This window comes from Moschus berezovskii, chromosome 22 (assembly GCF_049115385.1).
Source record: "Moschus berezovskii isolate FMDL1 chromosome 22, NW_MosBer_1.0, whole genome shotgun sequence".
Taxonomy (NCBI): Eukaryota; Metazoa; Chordata; class Mammalia; order Artiodactyla; family Moschidae; genus Moschus; species Moschus berezovskii.
In genome coordinates this window covers 50838907-50857714 of record NC_142481.1, presented here as the reverse complement: position 1 = coordinate 50857714, position 18808 = coordinate 50838907, and the positions used below count along the sequence as shown (strand labels likewise).

The following is an 18808-nucleotide window of genomic DNA, read 5'->3' as shown; positions in this document are numbered from 1 at the left end:
GACTTTTATATATATAAAAGCCTCATGCGTTTATATACCCCTTGGCGTGTTATAGAAAAGATGTTAACATAACTCTAGTCCATTAAAGCTTAACTTCCTGTTTTGCGCAATTATTCAAACATCACTAAGTCACTCATGTGTGGAGTCTAAGGTTGCCCCTTAAAGCGTCATAAAGTCCCTGACAACCCCGACTGCTTGTGTGCACAGTCCCCCATGTGGGAACCCCCTGCTCAGGTCAGTCTACATGGAGTCAAGACGCTATGAGAGGTGAGCCCGTCCAGTAGTGAGTGCTCACATTCAGGGCTGTGGCCATGCTGGTGGCTCTCAGGAGTCTGACACAAGTTAGGGCAGTCAGGACCAGGAGAGCAAGGAACAGCTTCCACTGCAGGGGGCGGGGGAAGAACTCAGCAGAGAACATCAGAAAGGCCTTTCCGGAAGTTCTACAAAGGCTGCTGTGTGTTCTCTTCCTCCCTGTAACTATGACAGCGGGCAGTTTCAGTTCACAACCACAAATGTCCATCTTCCCAAACAGACTGCGAGTTCCCTGGGGCAGGGGACTTGCTTCCCAGCACTGTCTGCGGTATTTTCCACCTCTGTCAGCACGGACGCCTGTCAGAGGCTCTCCTGTGCTGAGAAAGGCGTGAGCTGAACGCAGAAGGAGCGAGGCAGGACAAAGGCACGGAGGTGGGACAGGAAGGAAGCAGGACCCAGAACGAGAAGGCTTAAACCGCGAAACCATGATGCTCACCCTAAGTCCAGAAGCACTGGAGGATTTCAGGTCAGGAAATAAAATGACCGAGAGTCTTCTGTCGCCCAAAAGGAGGCATTACATGCACACTGATGCAGAGAAACCAGAGCTTGGAGATAATCAAGCAACTCTCAAGCACCCACCACCCACTGGCCTCTTGCGCGTTTGCTGACGTTCTCCCAGGCCTGAACTCAGGGCTGGCATCTCTCCTCCCTGTTGAAATTCACACGAGTCCCTTCCTACTCCGGAGCTGTCACAGCACATTACAATTACTAAGGTGTGTTTTTCAAGCCCCAACAAAATACAAATCGATCACGGCAAGGAACCTTTCTCCTTTATCTCTGAATTATCGACACCTCCCAGAATTCATCACAGCAAGAACTAGCATTTTTTAATGAATGTGCTATGCACCATCCAAAATCTACCTACACTAAAATGAAAATACCTACACCATTTTTTTCTGTTTGAAATAATTAAATCTTTTAACAACACTAAAAACAAGATTGGGGGTAGTGAGCTGCTACCCGCGTAAAGCACCAGTAACAGCCACGATTAAAGGTGAGAACTTTCTAGCTTTAGATGTATGACCCAAAGCACTGTTGACACTGTGGTTTTCAAAGGAAAATGTGAAGCACATCACGTGGCACGAACATGCCCTAACTCAACTTAAAGCACCAAGTCCAACACCCAAATGGTGAGCACAGCACAAACATACCATTTTACATCGAAACAGTCATTCTGCTTCCCTGACAATTTTACATTTAAAGAGGCACAACTATTCCAGTTTGCCTGCTCCTGATATAATCTTTGACTTTCAAAAGGAGGTGATGTTTCCACCCAGGGCAGATACAAAGCAAGGTTTGGAAACAAGCTGACTTCAGCAACACACCTCTGCAGAATCACAGGCTGACCTGACCCAGCCCTGAGCCAGAAGAGAGGCCAGCCAGTCCCCAGAGTGGACCAGGTGAGCAGCCTGGCATCTTGCCACAAGCTAGAGACACGTGACCCAGCGAGTGCAGGATAGCATCAGTCATAAGCTAACCCACGGTTCCTGTACCAGCAAGAAAAAACACTGCCAATCAAATGCTGGCACAGTCATTTCCCATCACCTGTACTCACTCAATGGAGAAGGCAACGGCAAGCCACTCCAGTACTCTTGCCTAGAAAATCCCATGGATGGAGGAGCCTGCTAGGCTGCAGTCCGTGGGGTCGCTAAGGGACTGAGCGACTTCACTTTCACTTTTCACTTTCACACATTGGAGAAGGAAATGGCAACCCACTCCGGTGTTCTTGCCTGGAGAATCCCAGGGTCAGGAGAGCCTGGTGGGCTTCCGTCTATGGGGTCACACAGAGTCGGACACGACTGAAGTGACTTAGCAGCAGTACTCACTCAAAGAGCCACTGAGACCTAAAGAGATGGATTTCAATGTATCTTAAACACACACAAAAAAGCATGGTATGCACAGAACAGGTAAGTGTTTCTTCACACTCAAGAGTCTGACTCCTCTGACTCACTGTCTTGCTCTCAGCACCCTCTGGTGCAGGGGCAGCAGCTCAGGAAGAGGCCCTGCTACTCAGGTCACAGCCCTCATGTGCCCAGCACCACTAGACCTGCCGTCCGGCCTCGGGGGAGCTCTGAAGCCAAACACAGGGACAGGGAGAACAGTCACAAAGGACAGGGCAGCCGGAGCAGCGCGGACCACGTGCTTCTGGACTGTTTTTAAGGCTAAAACTAACAGTACTTGCTGTGAGCTACGGGAGAAAGCATCGCCAAGAGCAGGGTGGTATGAAAAAAGAACTGTCAGGGAACAAGAGTTCTTCGAAGTTTAAGAACAGCAGAGGTGAAAAATTCAAGACACAGAAGATGAAGACCTCTTCCACAGAGTGAATAAAAAAATCAAAGGGAAAGAAAACAGAGGAAAAAAGAAATAAAATAAAATAGAGGACCAACATGCCGACAGCAGGAGTTCCAAAATAAAACTGAGAAAAATGGGGCAGAGGAAATCAAAAGAATGATTCAAGAAAAGGTCCCCAAGTTAACAGGCCTAAGTAAAAAGGGCTGATGCGTCCCAGCACAGTGGATGGAAACCTACACCCAAATCTGGCTCTGAGAAATGTGCGAGTGACTGGAACCAAGAAAAGGTCCTAAAATTTCTAGAAACTGTAGAACAGAGCCATGCTTCTCAACAGCAATACTGCAAGACAGGAAATAAGAAGTGCTTCCAAGCTCCTAAGGAAAAATGACGGCTGGTCTAGAGTTCTATTCCCAGTCACGTGTCAGGGCAGATGGATAAAGACACTGCCAAACGTGAAAGTTGGGAACTGTGCCTCCCCAGGACCTTCTCTAAGAAGCTACAAGAACCAGAACTGACCTGCAACAAGAGGTGATCTGCGAGCCAAGAGCAGGGAGCCAGAGCAGGGAAGAGGGGACCCCAAGGTGAAGACAGGGGGGCCCTCAATGAGACAGTGCCAGCCTGAGTCCAGGTGGGAGAAGGGCCACAGCTCCAGAGGGGAAACCAACGGAATGTCAGACGCATTTGAACACAACCAGGGAAAACTTTAGGGGCAAAGCTGTTTTCCAAGTATTTGTTCCCAAGCAACAAACAGAGAGAGACAATGAACCCCAGGTGGAACAGAGCACTGGAAGGAAAAGCACTAAGCATCCACCCAGGTTGTGGCCCGGGTACCACAACCTTCACATGGGCAGGCGGTCACACAGACACTGAGGTGTAGACTGTGCCCCGGGGGAAGTGAGCACGTTCACTGGAGTCTCTGCACACATGGAGCTGACGGGAGCAAACACTAAAGAAGCAGCAGTTGTCAAGACTGACCCTCAGCTAACATGAGGAAACATGCAGGGCAGTGAAGACTGTTCCAAGATGGAAAAGTAAACTTTTAAAGAAAAGACACAGCACCAAAATGAATGTACTGTCAACCCATTCCAGTATTCTTGCCTGGGAAACCCCACGGACAGAGGAGCCTGGTGGGCTACAGTCCGTGGGGTCGCAAAGAGTCAGACACGACTGAGCGACTAAACAATAACAACTGGGTTCTCAACAGAGATGGGGATGAGAAGAACGGGGTTTTTATTGGTACTGCCCCACAGTTCCTCTTAAGTCAATACAACTCTCCTGTCTACTAGGCATTTCAAGTGTTTGGGACATCTTCTGGGGGTTCTTTCCCACCCTGTCCTTCATGCGTAATAAGTAAAGAAAAATATACTTAAAAAAAAGTTTTAGTTATTCAACAGTGAGTTTGGGGAAGCTGGTAAAATGTGCACATTTCCACATGGATACAAAATCATTTTGTATTTTAAAAGATTCTGTCATCTGCTTCCTGGATTTGATTTCCACGGTAACTAGCAATTACAACTTCAGCAAAAACAAAACCAACTCCATGGAAAAAAAAGAACAGGAAACTCAAACTCCTACTTGTAGGTCTATTTGTTACTTACATCTTCCTATAAAAAAATAACCTTTCATTTGCATCCTGGAAAACAATGACACAAAAATTAAAACTAGAGATAAACAAGGCTGAGAAAATGGTGAGGGGGGGCATGCGGGGGGCACGGGAAGTGTCGCTGACTTTTCCCTTAATAAGTGAAAGCTTCCAGAAAAAACTGCTTCCTGAGTCTTCCTACACTGTAAGCAACAGAGGGCACACCTCACCGTGGTACTGCAGACACTCCCAGTAAAAGTTTTTACTGTTCTGGCCACGGTACAATAGATATTCATTTCCAAGTTCAAAAGACAACCTATTTAAAGGACAATTTATCCTAATTATTTAGGGCTTTGTGGACAAAAATTAATCATCAGGTAATTTTAAAAAGTGTTTTACTGATGTATAACTGACACTGAAATGCACACATTTAAAATGCACACTCTGATCAGTTTGGACATACGTATACACCCATGAAACCATCCTTCTGGTCAATGTAACGGACATAGCCATCACCCCTCCCCAGGAAGCTACTGCCCTGCTTTCTGTCACTGCAGATTATTTCGCATTTTCTAAATTTATCTAAATAAACCCATACAGAGCATACTCTTTTTTCCCCTGGCTTCTTTCACACACATAATTACGGAGTTCTCCCTGTCCACACTGCATCAGTAACCCACTCCTCCATGCCCACTCCTCCACTGTGTGGTCACAGCACACAGTGTATGCCAGTCTCGCAGCGATGGGTGTTCGGGGCCTTACGAATAAAGCTGTCACAGACATTCGTGGACAAACCTTTGTATGAACACATACTTTCATTTCCTTTGGGTACTGACCTAGAAGTGGGACTGATGAGTCATATTTTAGGAGTATGTTTAACTTTTTAAAGAACTCCCAAACAGTCTCCCCAAGCAGTTTCGCCATTTCACGCTCCCAGGACAGTCCTTCCACATGCCTGCCAGCAGCTGGTGTGGTCAGTGCTATGGTTCCCAGCCATTCTGATGGGCGGGCAGCACTAGCTCATGGTGGTTTCAACTGGTCTCTTCCTAATGGCTAATGGCGCTGCATATCTGGTCACGTGTGCTCACTGCCATCCACACATCTTTCTTGGTAAAATGTCTGTGCATTTTTTATTGGGTTATTTTCTCATTATTGAGGTCTTGAGAGTTCTTTTTATAGTTTGAATACAAATCCTCTAACAGACACATAATTCACAAATGTGTTTCCCCTAGTTCTATGGCTTGTCTTTCAATTTTCTCCACAGAGCCTTTCAAAGAGCAAGTTTTAAATTCTGATGAAGCCTAATTCGTTCGTTTTGTCTTCTATGGGTCATGTTTTGGTATCCTACCTAAGAAATACTTGCCTGTTTAAGTCACAAACCTTTTTTCTGTGCTTTCTTCTAGAAGTTCTATAGTTTATGCTTTATGTTTAGGTCCAAAATTAGTTTTAACTTCAATAGAAGAGGTGAGGTTTGATCAAGATTCTTTTTTCTTTGCATAGGGTTGTCTGCTCCAGAACCGTTTGTTGGAAAGACCAACCTTTCTTTACTGAACTGCCTTTATACCTTTGTCAATAATAATTGACCAGGGTGATGTGGCATCCAGGGCCTTAGCCCAAAGAGGAGGAGGCCCGGCCCGCAAGACGAAGCAGTCACCACCACTGACCCCAAGCCTAGCCCAGGGCGACCCCAAGCAGAGCCGCAGGCAGTGGAAGCCTGAGCTGCTCCGGCCTCATCAGAACGCTGCTGGTCCCAGGACACACACAGAGCACTTGGGGCAAGCAGGGAACTTAAGCCTGATTGATGGTGCCCAAGCAGCCTTTGTCCTTCTGAAGGTCACAGTTCCCTTTTTTTTTTTGGCTATGTTGAGCAGCATGCAGCACCTTAGCTCTCCAACTAGGGGTCAAACCCGTGCCCCCTGCTTTGGGAATGTGGAGACTTAACCACTGGACTGCCAGGGAATTCCACAACAATAAAACTCTTATCAGAAAACTCAAGAATGACTCCTTATAACCTTGGCTTAGGCGAAGACTTCTTAAATACAAAAAGCACGAGTAACGAAAGAAAAAGTAGGTAAATTGGACTTCATCAAAAGTTAAAACTTGAGTGTGTCAAAGGACAGCATCAAGAACATGAAATAAATTCCCACACAGTGGAAGAAAGTATCTGTAAGCCAAAAGGCCTAATAATTCCAGTCCCAGGTGTATATCCGAGAGAAATGAAAGCATTTGTCCACGTGGAAACCTGTACACAAATGTTCACAGCAGCATTACCCGTAAGAGGCAAAAAGTGGAAACAACCCAGAGGTGTTACCAGCCAGCTGCTGAGCGGGCAAACAGAACGTGTCCATCCACACAGTGGAGACTCATTCAGCCGTCAAAAGGGAAGTACCAATACGTGATACAAACATGAGCCGCAGAAATATTATTTGCTGGAAAGAAACCAATCACAAGAGATCATATATTGTATGACTGCACTCATGAGAAGTGTGCAGCACAGGCAAACCCAGAGACAGAAAGTGGGTTAGTAACGGCTTGGGGAGAAGAGGGCAATGACTGCTAACAGGTATGGGGATTCTTGGGGTGATATAAATACCAAAATTAAATTGTGGTAATGGTTACTAAATTCTGAATAAATTGTAAAAACACTGAACTTTCTTTTTTTTTTTTTTAATTTATTTGGCTGCACTGGACTTTAGTTGTGCCATGGGGGATCTAGTTCCCTGACCAGGGATCAAACCCTGGCCCATTGTATTGGCAGCGCAGATGTCTTAGCCACTGGATGACCAGGGAGGTCTCAACACTGAACAGTTAAAATGGATGAATTTTATGGTATGTGATACCTGTCTCATCAGAGGTGTAAAAAAGAAAGTCGCTTAGAAAATTTTTAAAAATGTTTCATCTTTAAAAACACCAATGATACTCTCCCAAAGTCTTCCAAACAATCAACTGGCCGTGTACATGTGAGAGCAGCGCTGGCCCCAAGCAGTGCCTCAGTGTCAAGGCCCCTGCACTTCAACACCTGTGCTGAGGTCAGGTAGTGAATCTTCCAATCTGTCCATTTCAAAACTGTTTTGACTGCTCTATAGTTTTTCCCATATACATGCCATTTATTATTCATTCACTTATTTATGTAGGCTGCACCACACAGCATGCAATATCTTAGCTCCTCAACCAGGGACTGAGCGCGGGCCATGGCAGTGAAAGTACCAAGTCCTAACCACTGGACTACCAGGGAATTTTCTTCATGCAAATTTTAGCATCATTGTGTTGATTTCAAGAAAAGAAAAATGCTCCTGGGACTTACTTTTACAGATGGTTGTGTGAGATGACAGAGAATTTGGAAGTTTAGAGGTATGTGCAGAGATGTTCCCACAGGGTCCACGGTCCTTCCTGTTTATAGAACTGCAGCTCTGACCACAGCCAACTAGAGACTGTGGTTAAACCCTGGAAGCTAGGCAACCATAAGGTGCCTCATCTTTCTAGCATGATGCGATGCCCAAACCAAAGCTCATGCATGTTATACATTCACATCCCATAGGCGGCCACCTAACTTAGTCACAAGCAGGAGAGGGCAGCTCACTGCACAGAGCACGCACACGGTTGAAGCTGCACGAATGAGCAGCATGCTTCATAAATAAGACAGCTGTGTGCTTTTAAATGTTCATTTTATCTTTCCTCAGTATCTCAAATTACCATCCAACAAATACAGTTTGGGCTATAAATCCCCGAGGGCACATCAGGTTAGTAACCCCACCCTCCCCCCCAAAAAAAAACTAGCTGAACTGCTGGCTGGTGAAGGCTTATCATTGTCCTAAACACAAGAGTGTGCTTATCAGTTATCTCATCAGGAGAAGTAAGCGTTCAGATAACCAAGCTTTTCTTTAAACAATAAAACACTTTCATTCAGCTTACACATCTGGGTAGAAACTTCCTAAACTCAACAATAACCTTTACACGGGACAGTAAGCTCAGAGCTGAGACAGGCCTCCAAGGAGCCTTCTGGAATTGTCTGCTGGACCTCCAAAAGACTGGGGGTGTCCCTGTATGCCAGCCTGCTGCCCCCATCCTGGTCACAAGCCCCTCATCTGGGGAGAGGCCGAGGATCCACCCTGCCCAAGCTCACTGCTTTACAGAGAGGCTAAGGATGGAGGCTGAATCCAAACCCAGTTTGAGCAGACTGGCTGTGAGTGGGGTTCAAAGGGCCTGATAAACAGTACGCCTCAATTTTCACAATTCTCCACTGTAGCCAAATTAGGTGACCAACTACCAGGAGCCGAGTGTGTCAGTCCAGAGCGCATTCCCCTCAAACCCACCAAGGAGTTTGTGTCATCGGGAGGTGCAGAGGAACACGGCTCATCTCTGCAGGTACCGACTCCCCCAGACTCCAGCCTCTGCCTGAATGGAGGTGCTGGGACACAGACAGGTTCAGCACTGTCCTTGGTCACACAGAAACCAGGGACACAACTGGACTGTGAGCCCCAGGCTGCACCCGAGCCCAGACCCTCCCCCTGGGCAGAGAGCAAGCAGCCCCAGCAAGCTCATCTTGGGGGCCGGCCGCCCACAGGGCCCAGCCCCCACTTCTATCTCCCACAGCATTGGCACAGAGCTTTGCAAAAAGACCCATCGTCTATTTAGAAAAATAAAAGTATTGCTTCATGGTAAATATTCCCTTCCTATCCCTTAGAGGAGAAAAGGGGAAAAAAGACTTAGTATCTTACCTCAAAGGAACATTCAACATTTCTTTCATTTTTTTTGTGTGATAATCCCTTCAGGTCTATCTTTTCAACACTCACTGTAAAGGTAAACAAAACAAAAAAACAACAAACAGAATTATAAAAATGAAATAAAAGCTTGAAGTATACATGATTAGTTTGCATCGATCGCTAGGAAAGCTCCTAGCGCCTGGCGCCACCTCTTCTGCGGGGAGCTCGTCAGGAACAAGGGAGGCTGGAGGCCGAGCTCAGAATGAGGGCAAAGTTGATCGTGAGACAGAAAATACAGGGAAAATATAAAAACAAATCTCAAAAAAGGGATCAGTGCTTGAAAAGAACATATGTTTATTTGCCTGCTGGAAGGCACAGATGACAACTGTAACTGAAGGTTGTTAGTTATGCTCTATTCTCATCCCTAAAAGATCAACATCTCCCACTCTGGTTGTTTCGAGACGCAGCTGCCCAGAGCCATCGTCGGCGTCTTCCGTCTCCTTCTGGGACGGGGCCAGGCTGCAGGCACGAGGACCGCAGTTGTGGAGCAGGCGCTGCAGACCCCTAGCACCACCCGACCAGCAGGACAGGAGAGGACAGTCCGTCAGACACCCCCAGAGCGACCACCTCCTCACGCCTCCCCTTTCACTCGCACGGGTGCTTTTTTTCTCTCCTCACAAAGAAAATGATACAATAAAACTTGTAAGCACTTAAGTTTTAAGATGCAAATTAAGTTTGTAAGATGCAAATGTTCCAGCACAAATATTTTTGAAAATAAAACAGCACTTAATAAACATGATCTAGTTTCCAAAGCCCCAAATCACACTCAGGTATATATGTCCAGTTTCTGATTCAAACACGAATGCTTCTCACATACTCATTTAACTGCTCGCTTCTTCAAGCTTATGAACTTCTGGCAGGCGCAGCAGTCAGACAACCCAGCTCTTCCGGAAAGACCCCAGCGAATGAGGAAGGCTTTCCTCCCTCACTGTATGTATGAACAGCATACACACTGTCCTGATTTTTCACCCGTATTCCTGGAGGTCGCTTGGCTGTGTACTATGGGTGTGTCTGCGATCCTCAACACCTGTCTAACCTGACACACTCAATGTAACTCACAAAACAATCATGTTACACTTTTTGCAGACGCCCGATCTCCTGGTTGGCCACACATCCTGAGTTTTCTCCAGCAAACACCACTCTTTAAGACGTTCAGGGCCAACCCCCAGAAAGCTTCGTGGTCAAAAGTTTGGAGGGAAAATCTAAGAAACTCCTTTTCATAGACTGCCCATGTACGTGATCATATTAAAGGCTCTGAGAAGTCCTGTGACAAACAAATCTACTTTTCTTAACCACATTTCCCCAATTTTTTTTTTTTTTTACCACAGAACTCTCTCCTCCCATAATATGTCTAAGCGCCCAGAGAACAAGCAACTCTGGGTACCAGGCTTCGGGAAGGTTCTAACCCTGTACTTCCCACTACTGCAGCCACTGACCCCATGGGACCACTTACACTGGTATTAATTACAGTTGAGTAAAATTAAAAATCTCATTCCTCAGTTGCACTAACCACATTTTAAGCACTTGGCAGCCACACATGGCCAGTAACTGCCACGCTGAGCAGACCCAGAACCCTGGTCGTCACAGGGAGTTCTACTGGGCGGTGCTATAAAGTCAGGGGCGGTGGGCCGCAGGCAGCCCATTGGTGTGACCGTCTCCAGGGTGCAGAGCCACACTGTGGGCTGACGCACCACCAAAGGCACTCTCCACCCGCCGACAGCAGAGCCCAGCAGTGGTGCCAGACTTCACACACCTCCTCCCCAATCCAGAAATGCCAACCATCTGGATCTTCGCAGAAAACAACATGCCAAGCCCTGCCCTAAACCAACAACTTGTTCATTCACCAACTCGTCTTAAGAAGCGCCTACTGTGTGCTGGGCCGTACTCCGGGGCAGGGCACAAGGCGGCCGGCACTGACCAGAGTCCTTGTCTTCACAAACCGCTGCCTCAGTCTTTGAGCCTCTAAATCTACAAAGTTGTATCAGGGTTGATACGGATCGTGGGAGACACTAGAATCCATTTGGTTTAGAGTATTTTAAACTTAAAATAGCATCTCACAGGAAGGAATTACTCTTTAAAAAAAACAAGAACGTTTGTTTCCTTTCTGGCAAAACAAAGAAAACACTACATTGAGCAGTTGTGCACTGCCCGACCTCGCTCAGTGAAACTACCCACTGTTCCTGTCTGACTTCCCCAGGCAAACTGTCAGCAAATAAACAGCTCTTACACTCTCCCAATCATTATTTTTAAAAACTTAACCATAATGACCTCACTCTAATCCAGACCCTTCACTTCTTTAGACAACAGAATATACAAAGTCAACAAACACAGAAAAACCTATTTGGCGTTTTCCTGGGCCACAGAACACCAACTTGTACCTACAAGTGCCAGGGTTGAATATTAGGATTTATGAAAAAAAGCAGAAAGAAAAAACCCTAACTGGACTGATGGCGGGAAGTGACTCATATCTGGACAGGAAAATGTGAAAAGCAGATGAATGTTACTCAGCTGTTTTCAAATCAAAGAGGCATTTCGGACCAGAGTTCTGAGATCTTAGCGAGGTCTCTTTGGAGCCCCCAGCCCACCAGACGCTGTGCTCTGCGTCTGCATCACCAGCCCCGGTTCCGCCAGGACGCCTCTGGACCAGACACACAGACTAGACCTGCTGTCTTCTCTTAGTGCCACCTGCCCTGGAAGCGACACCTGTGGCCACACAGGGCCCTGAGGGCAGGGGGACAGCCCATTGGGGGCAGGGGGTGGGGGCAGGCGGATTCTCTGCAGCAGGTGAGAGCGGTGACGGTGGCCAACACGAGGGCCGGGCTGGGAGGTGTTCAGCTGGGCTGCAAAGATGTGAGACACTCTCAACTCCGAAACTGCTAAAGCCCATGTTTATAACAATACAAACACGAACAGGTGCTTATCCTGTTACCTGAAATATTATAAACTGCACGTATAACATGATTATAGTTGTTTAAAATGCAAAAGAAAGAGAGACTGAAAATAAATGATCAAAAATGACAGGGTTAACTGTGCCTGGTAGTGGAGTTATGGGCAGTTTTCCTGCCACATCTCTGCAGTATGGTTTCATGGTTTCAGAGTGTTTACCTGTGTGCACGCACGTTTGCTGACAGCCCACTGAAAGCCCACTGGTAGCCAAGAACCCCTTCCCTCCTGCCACCCTTGTGAGCCTGCAGACTGGGTCATGTCACACGCGAAGCCCCACTCCTTTCTGAAATGTATAAGAAAAAAACTTGTTCAGTTTGAGGGGCTGGATACTGAACCATCACCTGAGGAAGAGAGCACTGCCCAAGACAGGATGAGCGCCCACTGGGAAGACCCCCTAGACCCCCAGGGCTGGGCAGGAAGAGCATCCAGGATGAGCACGCCTCCGTGGGGCCCAGGCCGTGAATCCGGGTGGGGCGCGCAGTGGGACTCCGGCTTGAGGCCACCAGCCTGCTCCCACGTGGAGAGACGGCGTGTGACAGTGCGCTGTACCTTTCAACATCTCCTGGGTTCAAATTTTCTTCTTTTCTTATTCAAGTTGCACACCAGCGGTTCTCCTCAACTCTTACAAGTCAGAGCACATGGCCTTCAGTAAGATGTGTAACTGCACTGAACTCCCATTTTTATAGTTGGATCCATGCCTAATCAGAAAACCAGAGCACTGCTGTCACTAGGAAAGGAGGGAGGCCGAGCTGCGTGGACGAGACCGTAAAATGCACTGCGTGAGAGCGCAGGCAGGCGCCCTGCAAGGCCTGAGCAGGGTCCCGCGGGGTCACAGACCCCCTCCAGCAGCCACTGCCAGGTCCAGGAATGCACTCCCGACCCCAGCCTGGGAGTGCCTGTTAGACCGCCACAGCCTAAGGGCCGCCTTCTCTGCCAAGTGCTGGCACGTGACCCTCAGGAGCTGAAGGCCACGTCACATGAGAGAACAGGACACCCCGAGATAATAGCTTTAATATGTCCTAAGAATGAGGCTCTCCTCTGAAACACTTCCCTTCCTACCCTAAAGACTTCTGGAAAAAACCGAGTTGTCGTCAGGTCGGTTTCCTGCTAATTATGTGTTTTACTTAATTTCAATGTATCTTTATTAAATAGCTTAATTTGGTACAGTCAATAACAAGAAACCAACTTTATGCCAAACCCAAAACTAAACCCAAGCTAAAAGAAAGCATAGTAAAAAGGATTTTATTGATGAATGAGGGAAAAGATGAAAAATAATCATTTTCTAGCACAACACCTTCTCTCAAGCTCCATACAACAGAACTCAGTGTCCTCATACTTAAAGAAACTGAACCAGAATATTTAAGATGCCTCCAGCTTTTCAGTTTTATTACTGAAATCCAATTTTCATCTAAGAATTTAAAAGCTGTATTCTTAAAAGTCTCAGCTAAATAATGTTCCTAAATATCAATTTACTTTCTCACTTTCATCTAGCATCTAATTGTCTGCATTAATGGGAATAATTTTTTAAAACACTGCTTCTTTTAACTGTTGTTAAAATTTGAACATTCACTACTATGCTGATTAAACTGATCCTCTTTTCTACATCTTTTCAGGTCATGTTATATGAATTTAAGAACTCTATATTTACTATGCCGATTAAACTGATCCTCTTTTCTACATCTTTTCAGGTCATGTTATATGAATTTAAGAACTCTATAAATTTACTTTTGATTTTTTTATCATCTAGCTCCCCTGCATTAATTTGATTTGTTAGTTCTCCAGAAACAAAAGTTAAACATGATGCAGAAAACATAAAGCTGACAAATCAGTATCAGTATCAGTTCAGTCGCTCAGTCGTGTCCGACTCTCCGCGACCCCATGAATCACAGCACGCCAGGCCTCCCTGTCCATCACCAACTCCCAGAGTTCACTCAAACCCATGTCCACAGAGTCGGTGATGCCATCCAGCCATCTCATTCTCGGTCGTCCCCTTCTCCTCCCGCCCCCAACCTTTCCCAGCATCAGAGTCTTTTCCAGTGAGTCAACCCGTCGCATGAGGTGGCCAAAGTATTGCAGTTTCAGCTTTAGCATCAGTCCCTCCAATGAACATCCAGGATTGATCTCCTTTAGAATGGACTGGTTGGATCTCCTTGCAGTATAAGGGACTCTCAAGAGTCTTCTCCAACACCACAGTTCAAAAGCATCGATTCTTCGGTGATCAGCCTTCTTCACAGTCCAACTCTCACATCCATACATGACCAAGGGAAAAACCACTGCCTTGACTAGACGGACCTTTGTTACATCTAAAGTAGAAAATTAGGAAATGAATGCATATTCCATTTGGATGGTTAGCGATATGGCACTTGAATTTAGGGACCTGAGGAATTCACTTATTTCTGTTTGTTATGTGTTTTAAGGCAGCGTTTGTTCAGCCTTCGTACAAGTGAGGCCCCACAGTGGCCATGACTGGTGGTAGAATGACTCAGTCCACAGCAGCACTGTGGGGCGAGACTTTAAAAGGGAAGGGAAGGGCCCGCTGAGCAGAGCCACACGCAGTCAAGGCCCAGGGGTGACAGCACCTGTGTTGGGAGGAAGTTAAAGTGGTGGCAGAGATGGGGGACAGGAGGCCAGGGCAGGCAGGCTGGCCCAGGACCCATGCATCAGGGCAGGGGGAGACCAGGGGCTCCGCAGTCTCCAGCTGTGTGAACTGTGACACTCCAGCTGCATAACCTCGGGCACCATTATTTAATCCCTGAATAGAACGAGCACCAGCTTGCTCCATGGGGCTGCGGCATCACCTGACCGACACCCGTGAACTGCCAGGTGGCTTCCCGAGGAAGTCTGTACCTGAAACCTTCAGTCAACAGTACAGAGAAAAAGGTAAGGCTTCCGCCTAATGCGTGTGTGGCTCTCCTTTTCTAGTCTCTTCTGTTTAACCAAGTGTTGGGATCTCAGGGTTGGAATCCCAGCTTATCTTAGGAACGCTGCTTAACCACAACTCAGTTCTCCTGTCTGAAATGGGGACTGCGGTTACAATGAACCAGGTTATATACCTGAGTCCCACAGGGTCTTAGGAAGATTGGGTGGGTTAATGTATGTAACAAGCTAGGACCACCTTCTAAGACGAGTCAGGGTTTCAGACTGTCCTTACTGCTGTCCCCTGAGCTGTAATCTGAAGAAACACAAAAGTCTGACCTCTTTATAAGCTGAACTATGTCTCTAAAGACTTTTAAAAAGCACAGACAATCCAAAACTGAAATGGGGTACAGAAAGACAACAAGAAAACTAGTAACGCTGAGAGTGGCATCAGGCTTTCTGAAGAGCAGTAACAGGGTACTGGGGAAAGCATGAACAATAAACCAATGACACGTTACGTGCCGGGTCAGTTTCACAGTAGAGGAGCTATGGTTACCCGTGACCACTGAATGGAGACCACTGTGGATAATCAGCAAGGTCTGGCTTACTGCATCTTCTAAGAGTCATGATGTCTGAGAACAGTCAGGTCCGGTCCTACCACAGTCCTGCACCAGGCATCCCGGCAAGAGACAGACACTGCTGTTCAACCAGCAATTACAGTAAAACACAGGAATGAGGGGTCTTGATCATTGTGCTGACAGGAGAAAAGCATGATGGTGAAGAAGTCGCCTTCCCCCCTTAGGACTGTGAGGGTACAAGATACAGGCTTCACTTGGATGGGCTGGGGACAGAGGAACCAACGCTCACCGGGAGGCACCTCCCCCTTAACAACACGCGGAAGGAAGACCCTCAGCTCAGTGAGTGACGACTACCCACCCAGGAACAGAGGCCCTGCTGCCTTCAGGATGACTGAGCCTCCAGCGGAACCCAGGAAATGAGCTGACTGCTGCTCCCAGGGCCGTGAGGGGGGCAGCCGTCCAGGCCCGCAGCCACAGGTGTGAGGACTTGGCACTGCCGGCATCCTCGCCCAGCTCCAAACCGAGAGGTGAGAGCAGCCGGGGCCCGCGGGCCACGCCCATCCTGCCCCTGTGAGCCCCTCAAAGGCCCGCACCGCTGGCCAGGGGCCGCCGGCCCGGCACTCTCCACTGAGGTCGCACGAAGCCAAACGTCCGAGAGCCAGGGAGACCGGCCTCCCCCTGCAGGAGGGAGAGCTGCCTCATCCACGCTGAGCTGGCGCAACTGCAACGCAATGAAATAAGACTGCAAGCTCAGGCCCTCAGCCCCATGGGCCCCGCGTGGGGCTGGCGGCAACCACATCAGTGTGGAGACAACACTGCGTCACTGCACAAAGCGCTGCTCTCAATCCAGGAGCCACGGCGCGGGGCGCAGCCATGGTCACTGATTTCCCCTTGATAAACATCAAGACGTGAGATTTCTACAGTCCAGACACATCCAGGTATAATTTGCAGAATTCAGAAAAAATTATACATCTAAGACTGGCGTTTTCAAACCATCTGGAAGCATCCAGCCGAACGTCATGCCCCTCAGCTCCTCCCCACACCCCGTCCTCCCTGCGGCCCCAGCTCACCTCTGGACAGTTTCCCTCCAGGCCTCTTGGGCAGTGACCCCTCAGTGGAATGTGTGGATGTGTGCAGGGCGTTCTCCAGGCTGTTGCCCACGCTGCTGACGGGGGGCTCCGTCCTGGGCGTGACCTGCGGGGACAAAGTCGCCATCATCTTATTTTCTTCCTAAATTTAGTTCATGTGTAAGGATTTTCATTTTTATTTGAAAATCACTTATGTTTACTGTAGCTTCCAATTTTTCTGTAAAACAGTCATGGCTAGTGTGAGCACTTCGGGCAGAAGACAAAACTTCCAGCAATTCACTGCTCACCACAGAAACGTAAAGCCACCTCAGGACTCACGTCTTGGGCCAGCGGTTCACTCGCTGGGGAGAAACTGTTAGCTAAGCAGTCACAAATCCTATCTGAGGCAAAACCTGATTTTTCAGCTCTTCAAATCACAATTTCCTATTAATCACAAAGCAAGACATAACGCTGTCCTATAAATCTTAAAAAAATAATAAAACACTCTAATAAAAACAGGAGAGAACAGGATAGACCTGGATCTATTTGGGGGTGCATTTTTAAAAAGCATATTCGAGAAATATGTTACAATGCCATCTCTGGGTATTTGTCATACAAGGTACTCACACGTGAGAACCGTGTGTGGAGGGGGACACGCTCAATGTAACAGTGAAACACTGAAAACACCTTGAACAGCTACTGGCAGAGACCCAGGAAAAAAAGGACCACCACCCACAGCCCCCCACCCTATGCTGGCCTTGGGGGTTCAGCCTACACCAAGTTCCCGACAGGAGCCAGGAGGGCTGCCCCATCCCCGCTCCCTCATCTTAGGTTTATAGACAGCCAGGACCCCCGAAGGCCACCTCGGACTCTACAGTGACCTTGGGAGCAGGTAAGGGAGGGGCAGCACCTTTACTTTTGTCCCCTAATGACGACCAGTATTTGAGAATTTTTATAGACAATTGTATTTATTACTTTTAGGATTTAGAGGAATAAAAATGACCAATGCTTTAATATCTTCCTACTCACAATTTAAAAGGACAGTACACAAAAGTGACGATTTTGAAGTTTACCAAAAGCAGCAAGTTTTAAAAGATGGAGAAACACAGTGCTCCACACACAGCCAAACAGGTTTGGGGAAAAGGGGCATGACTTCTGTTCCCAACCCTGACCCGCAGTGGACGTGAGATGCACACAGGAAGCTCTCTGGCCGCCACTGTCCTCGGCTCACCTTGTTAACTGGCTAGGGGGTGGGCGGCGGCACAGACCCTGCTGTGTGCAGGCCTGGCCAGGGCACCCGGCAGAGGTGGAGGGCCTGGGGCTGGAGGTGGGCAGAACGCACAAGCCACCTCAGGAGACGGGACACCTAGGCCCCCACAGACAGAGCTCAGGGAGGCCGCAGCAGGCACGACCCTGCCCGCTCCCAGTGGCCTGTTTCCGGCCCAGGAAGGCCCCAGCTGTGCAGGTGTCCCCTCCCCACATGCGAGGACCCACACAAACTCAGTAACTCCGCAGGTCTGGCTAATCTGCAAGTTTACGGAACTCAAGGAAGAAAATCCTCCCCCTCCAGCACTCCTCCAAAAAAGTCCATTCATTTGATAAGATTCACAGAAACACTGTAAGACAGTTATATTTTCCAATTACTTATATTTGTAGTTTAATTCGCATTATTTCCTTTAGGTAGAGCAAAGTTTTCTTTTATCATCCAATGATCAGAATATTCCAGAAATGAACTTCTTTATTAAATAAGGTAAAAGCACTGACAGGTACAACACAATGGATATGAATTTGAGCAAACTCCAGGGGATAGTGGAGTCTGGCGTGCTGCAGTCCATGGGGTTGCAAAGAGTCAGACATGACTTAGCAACTGAGCCACATCAAAGTTACTCAAAGAGCAAGATTTTAAATACCAAACAGTATTCTGGGAGGCTGACATTTCTAACAACACCCTAAACACAATGGTAGCCGACTCCCCACATCTGGCCTGACCCCCAGGAACCCCTCTCAGCTGCCCTGGTGGGTAAGTCTAAGTCCTGGTCCTAAGGAGAGGGAGACAGGGTCTTAGCAATAGCTAATGGAAACACAGGCCCTGCTGGCCCGTGAGGAACCTCTCCGCGTGGAGCAGACACACACATACCCCTGCCCAGCCTGCAACAGCCCAACCAGCCAGAGTGGACGCTACCCTCCAGACTCACAGCTTTTGGGGAGAGGGCTGCAAAAATGGACCACAGTGCCCTCAGCCTCTCTGGTGAACGCTGAGGCGGTGAACTCAACCAGTAAAGCCTGGGGTGGGGGGCAGGGGCGCAGAAATGACTCTGGTTCTCAGCCCTGAATGCACGTGGAACCCTGGAGTTACCCAGCAGGATGGACGCACTGCATCCTACATAAATACAGGAAAGAAAATAAAACTGA

At 47.8% G+C, this 18808-nt stretch overlaps 1 protein-coding gene across 1 annotated transcript in view; it reads right to left on the bottom strand.

Moving 5' to 3' along the window:
* Positions 1-18808, bottom strand: part of ZCCHC14 (zinc finger CCHC-type containing 14) — a 48326-nt gene that overhangs the window by 14948 nt on the left and 14570 nt on the right. Inside the window, exons 2-3 of the mRNA XM_055412988.2 lie at positions 16400-16523; positions 8905-8978 (exon numbers count right to left, since the gene is read on the bottom strand). Of these exons, the coding sequence (XP_055268963.1) occupies positions 8905-8978; positions 16400-16523 (198 nt within the window). The remainder of the gene's footprint in view (positions 1-8904; positions 8979-16399; positions 16524-18808) is intronic.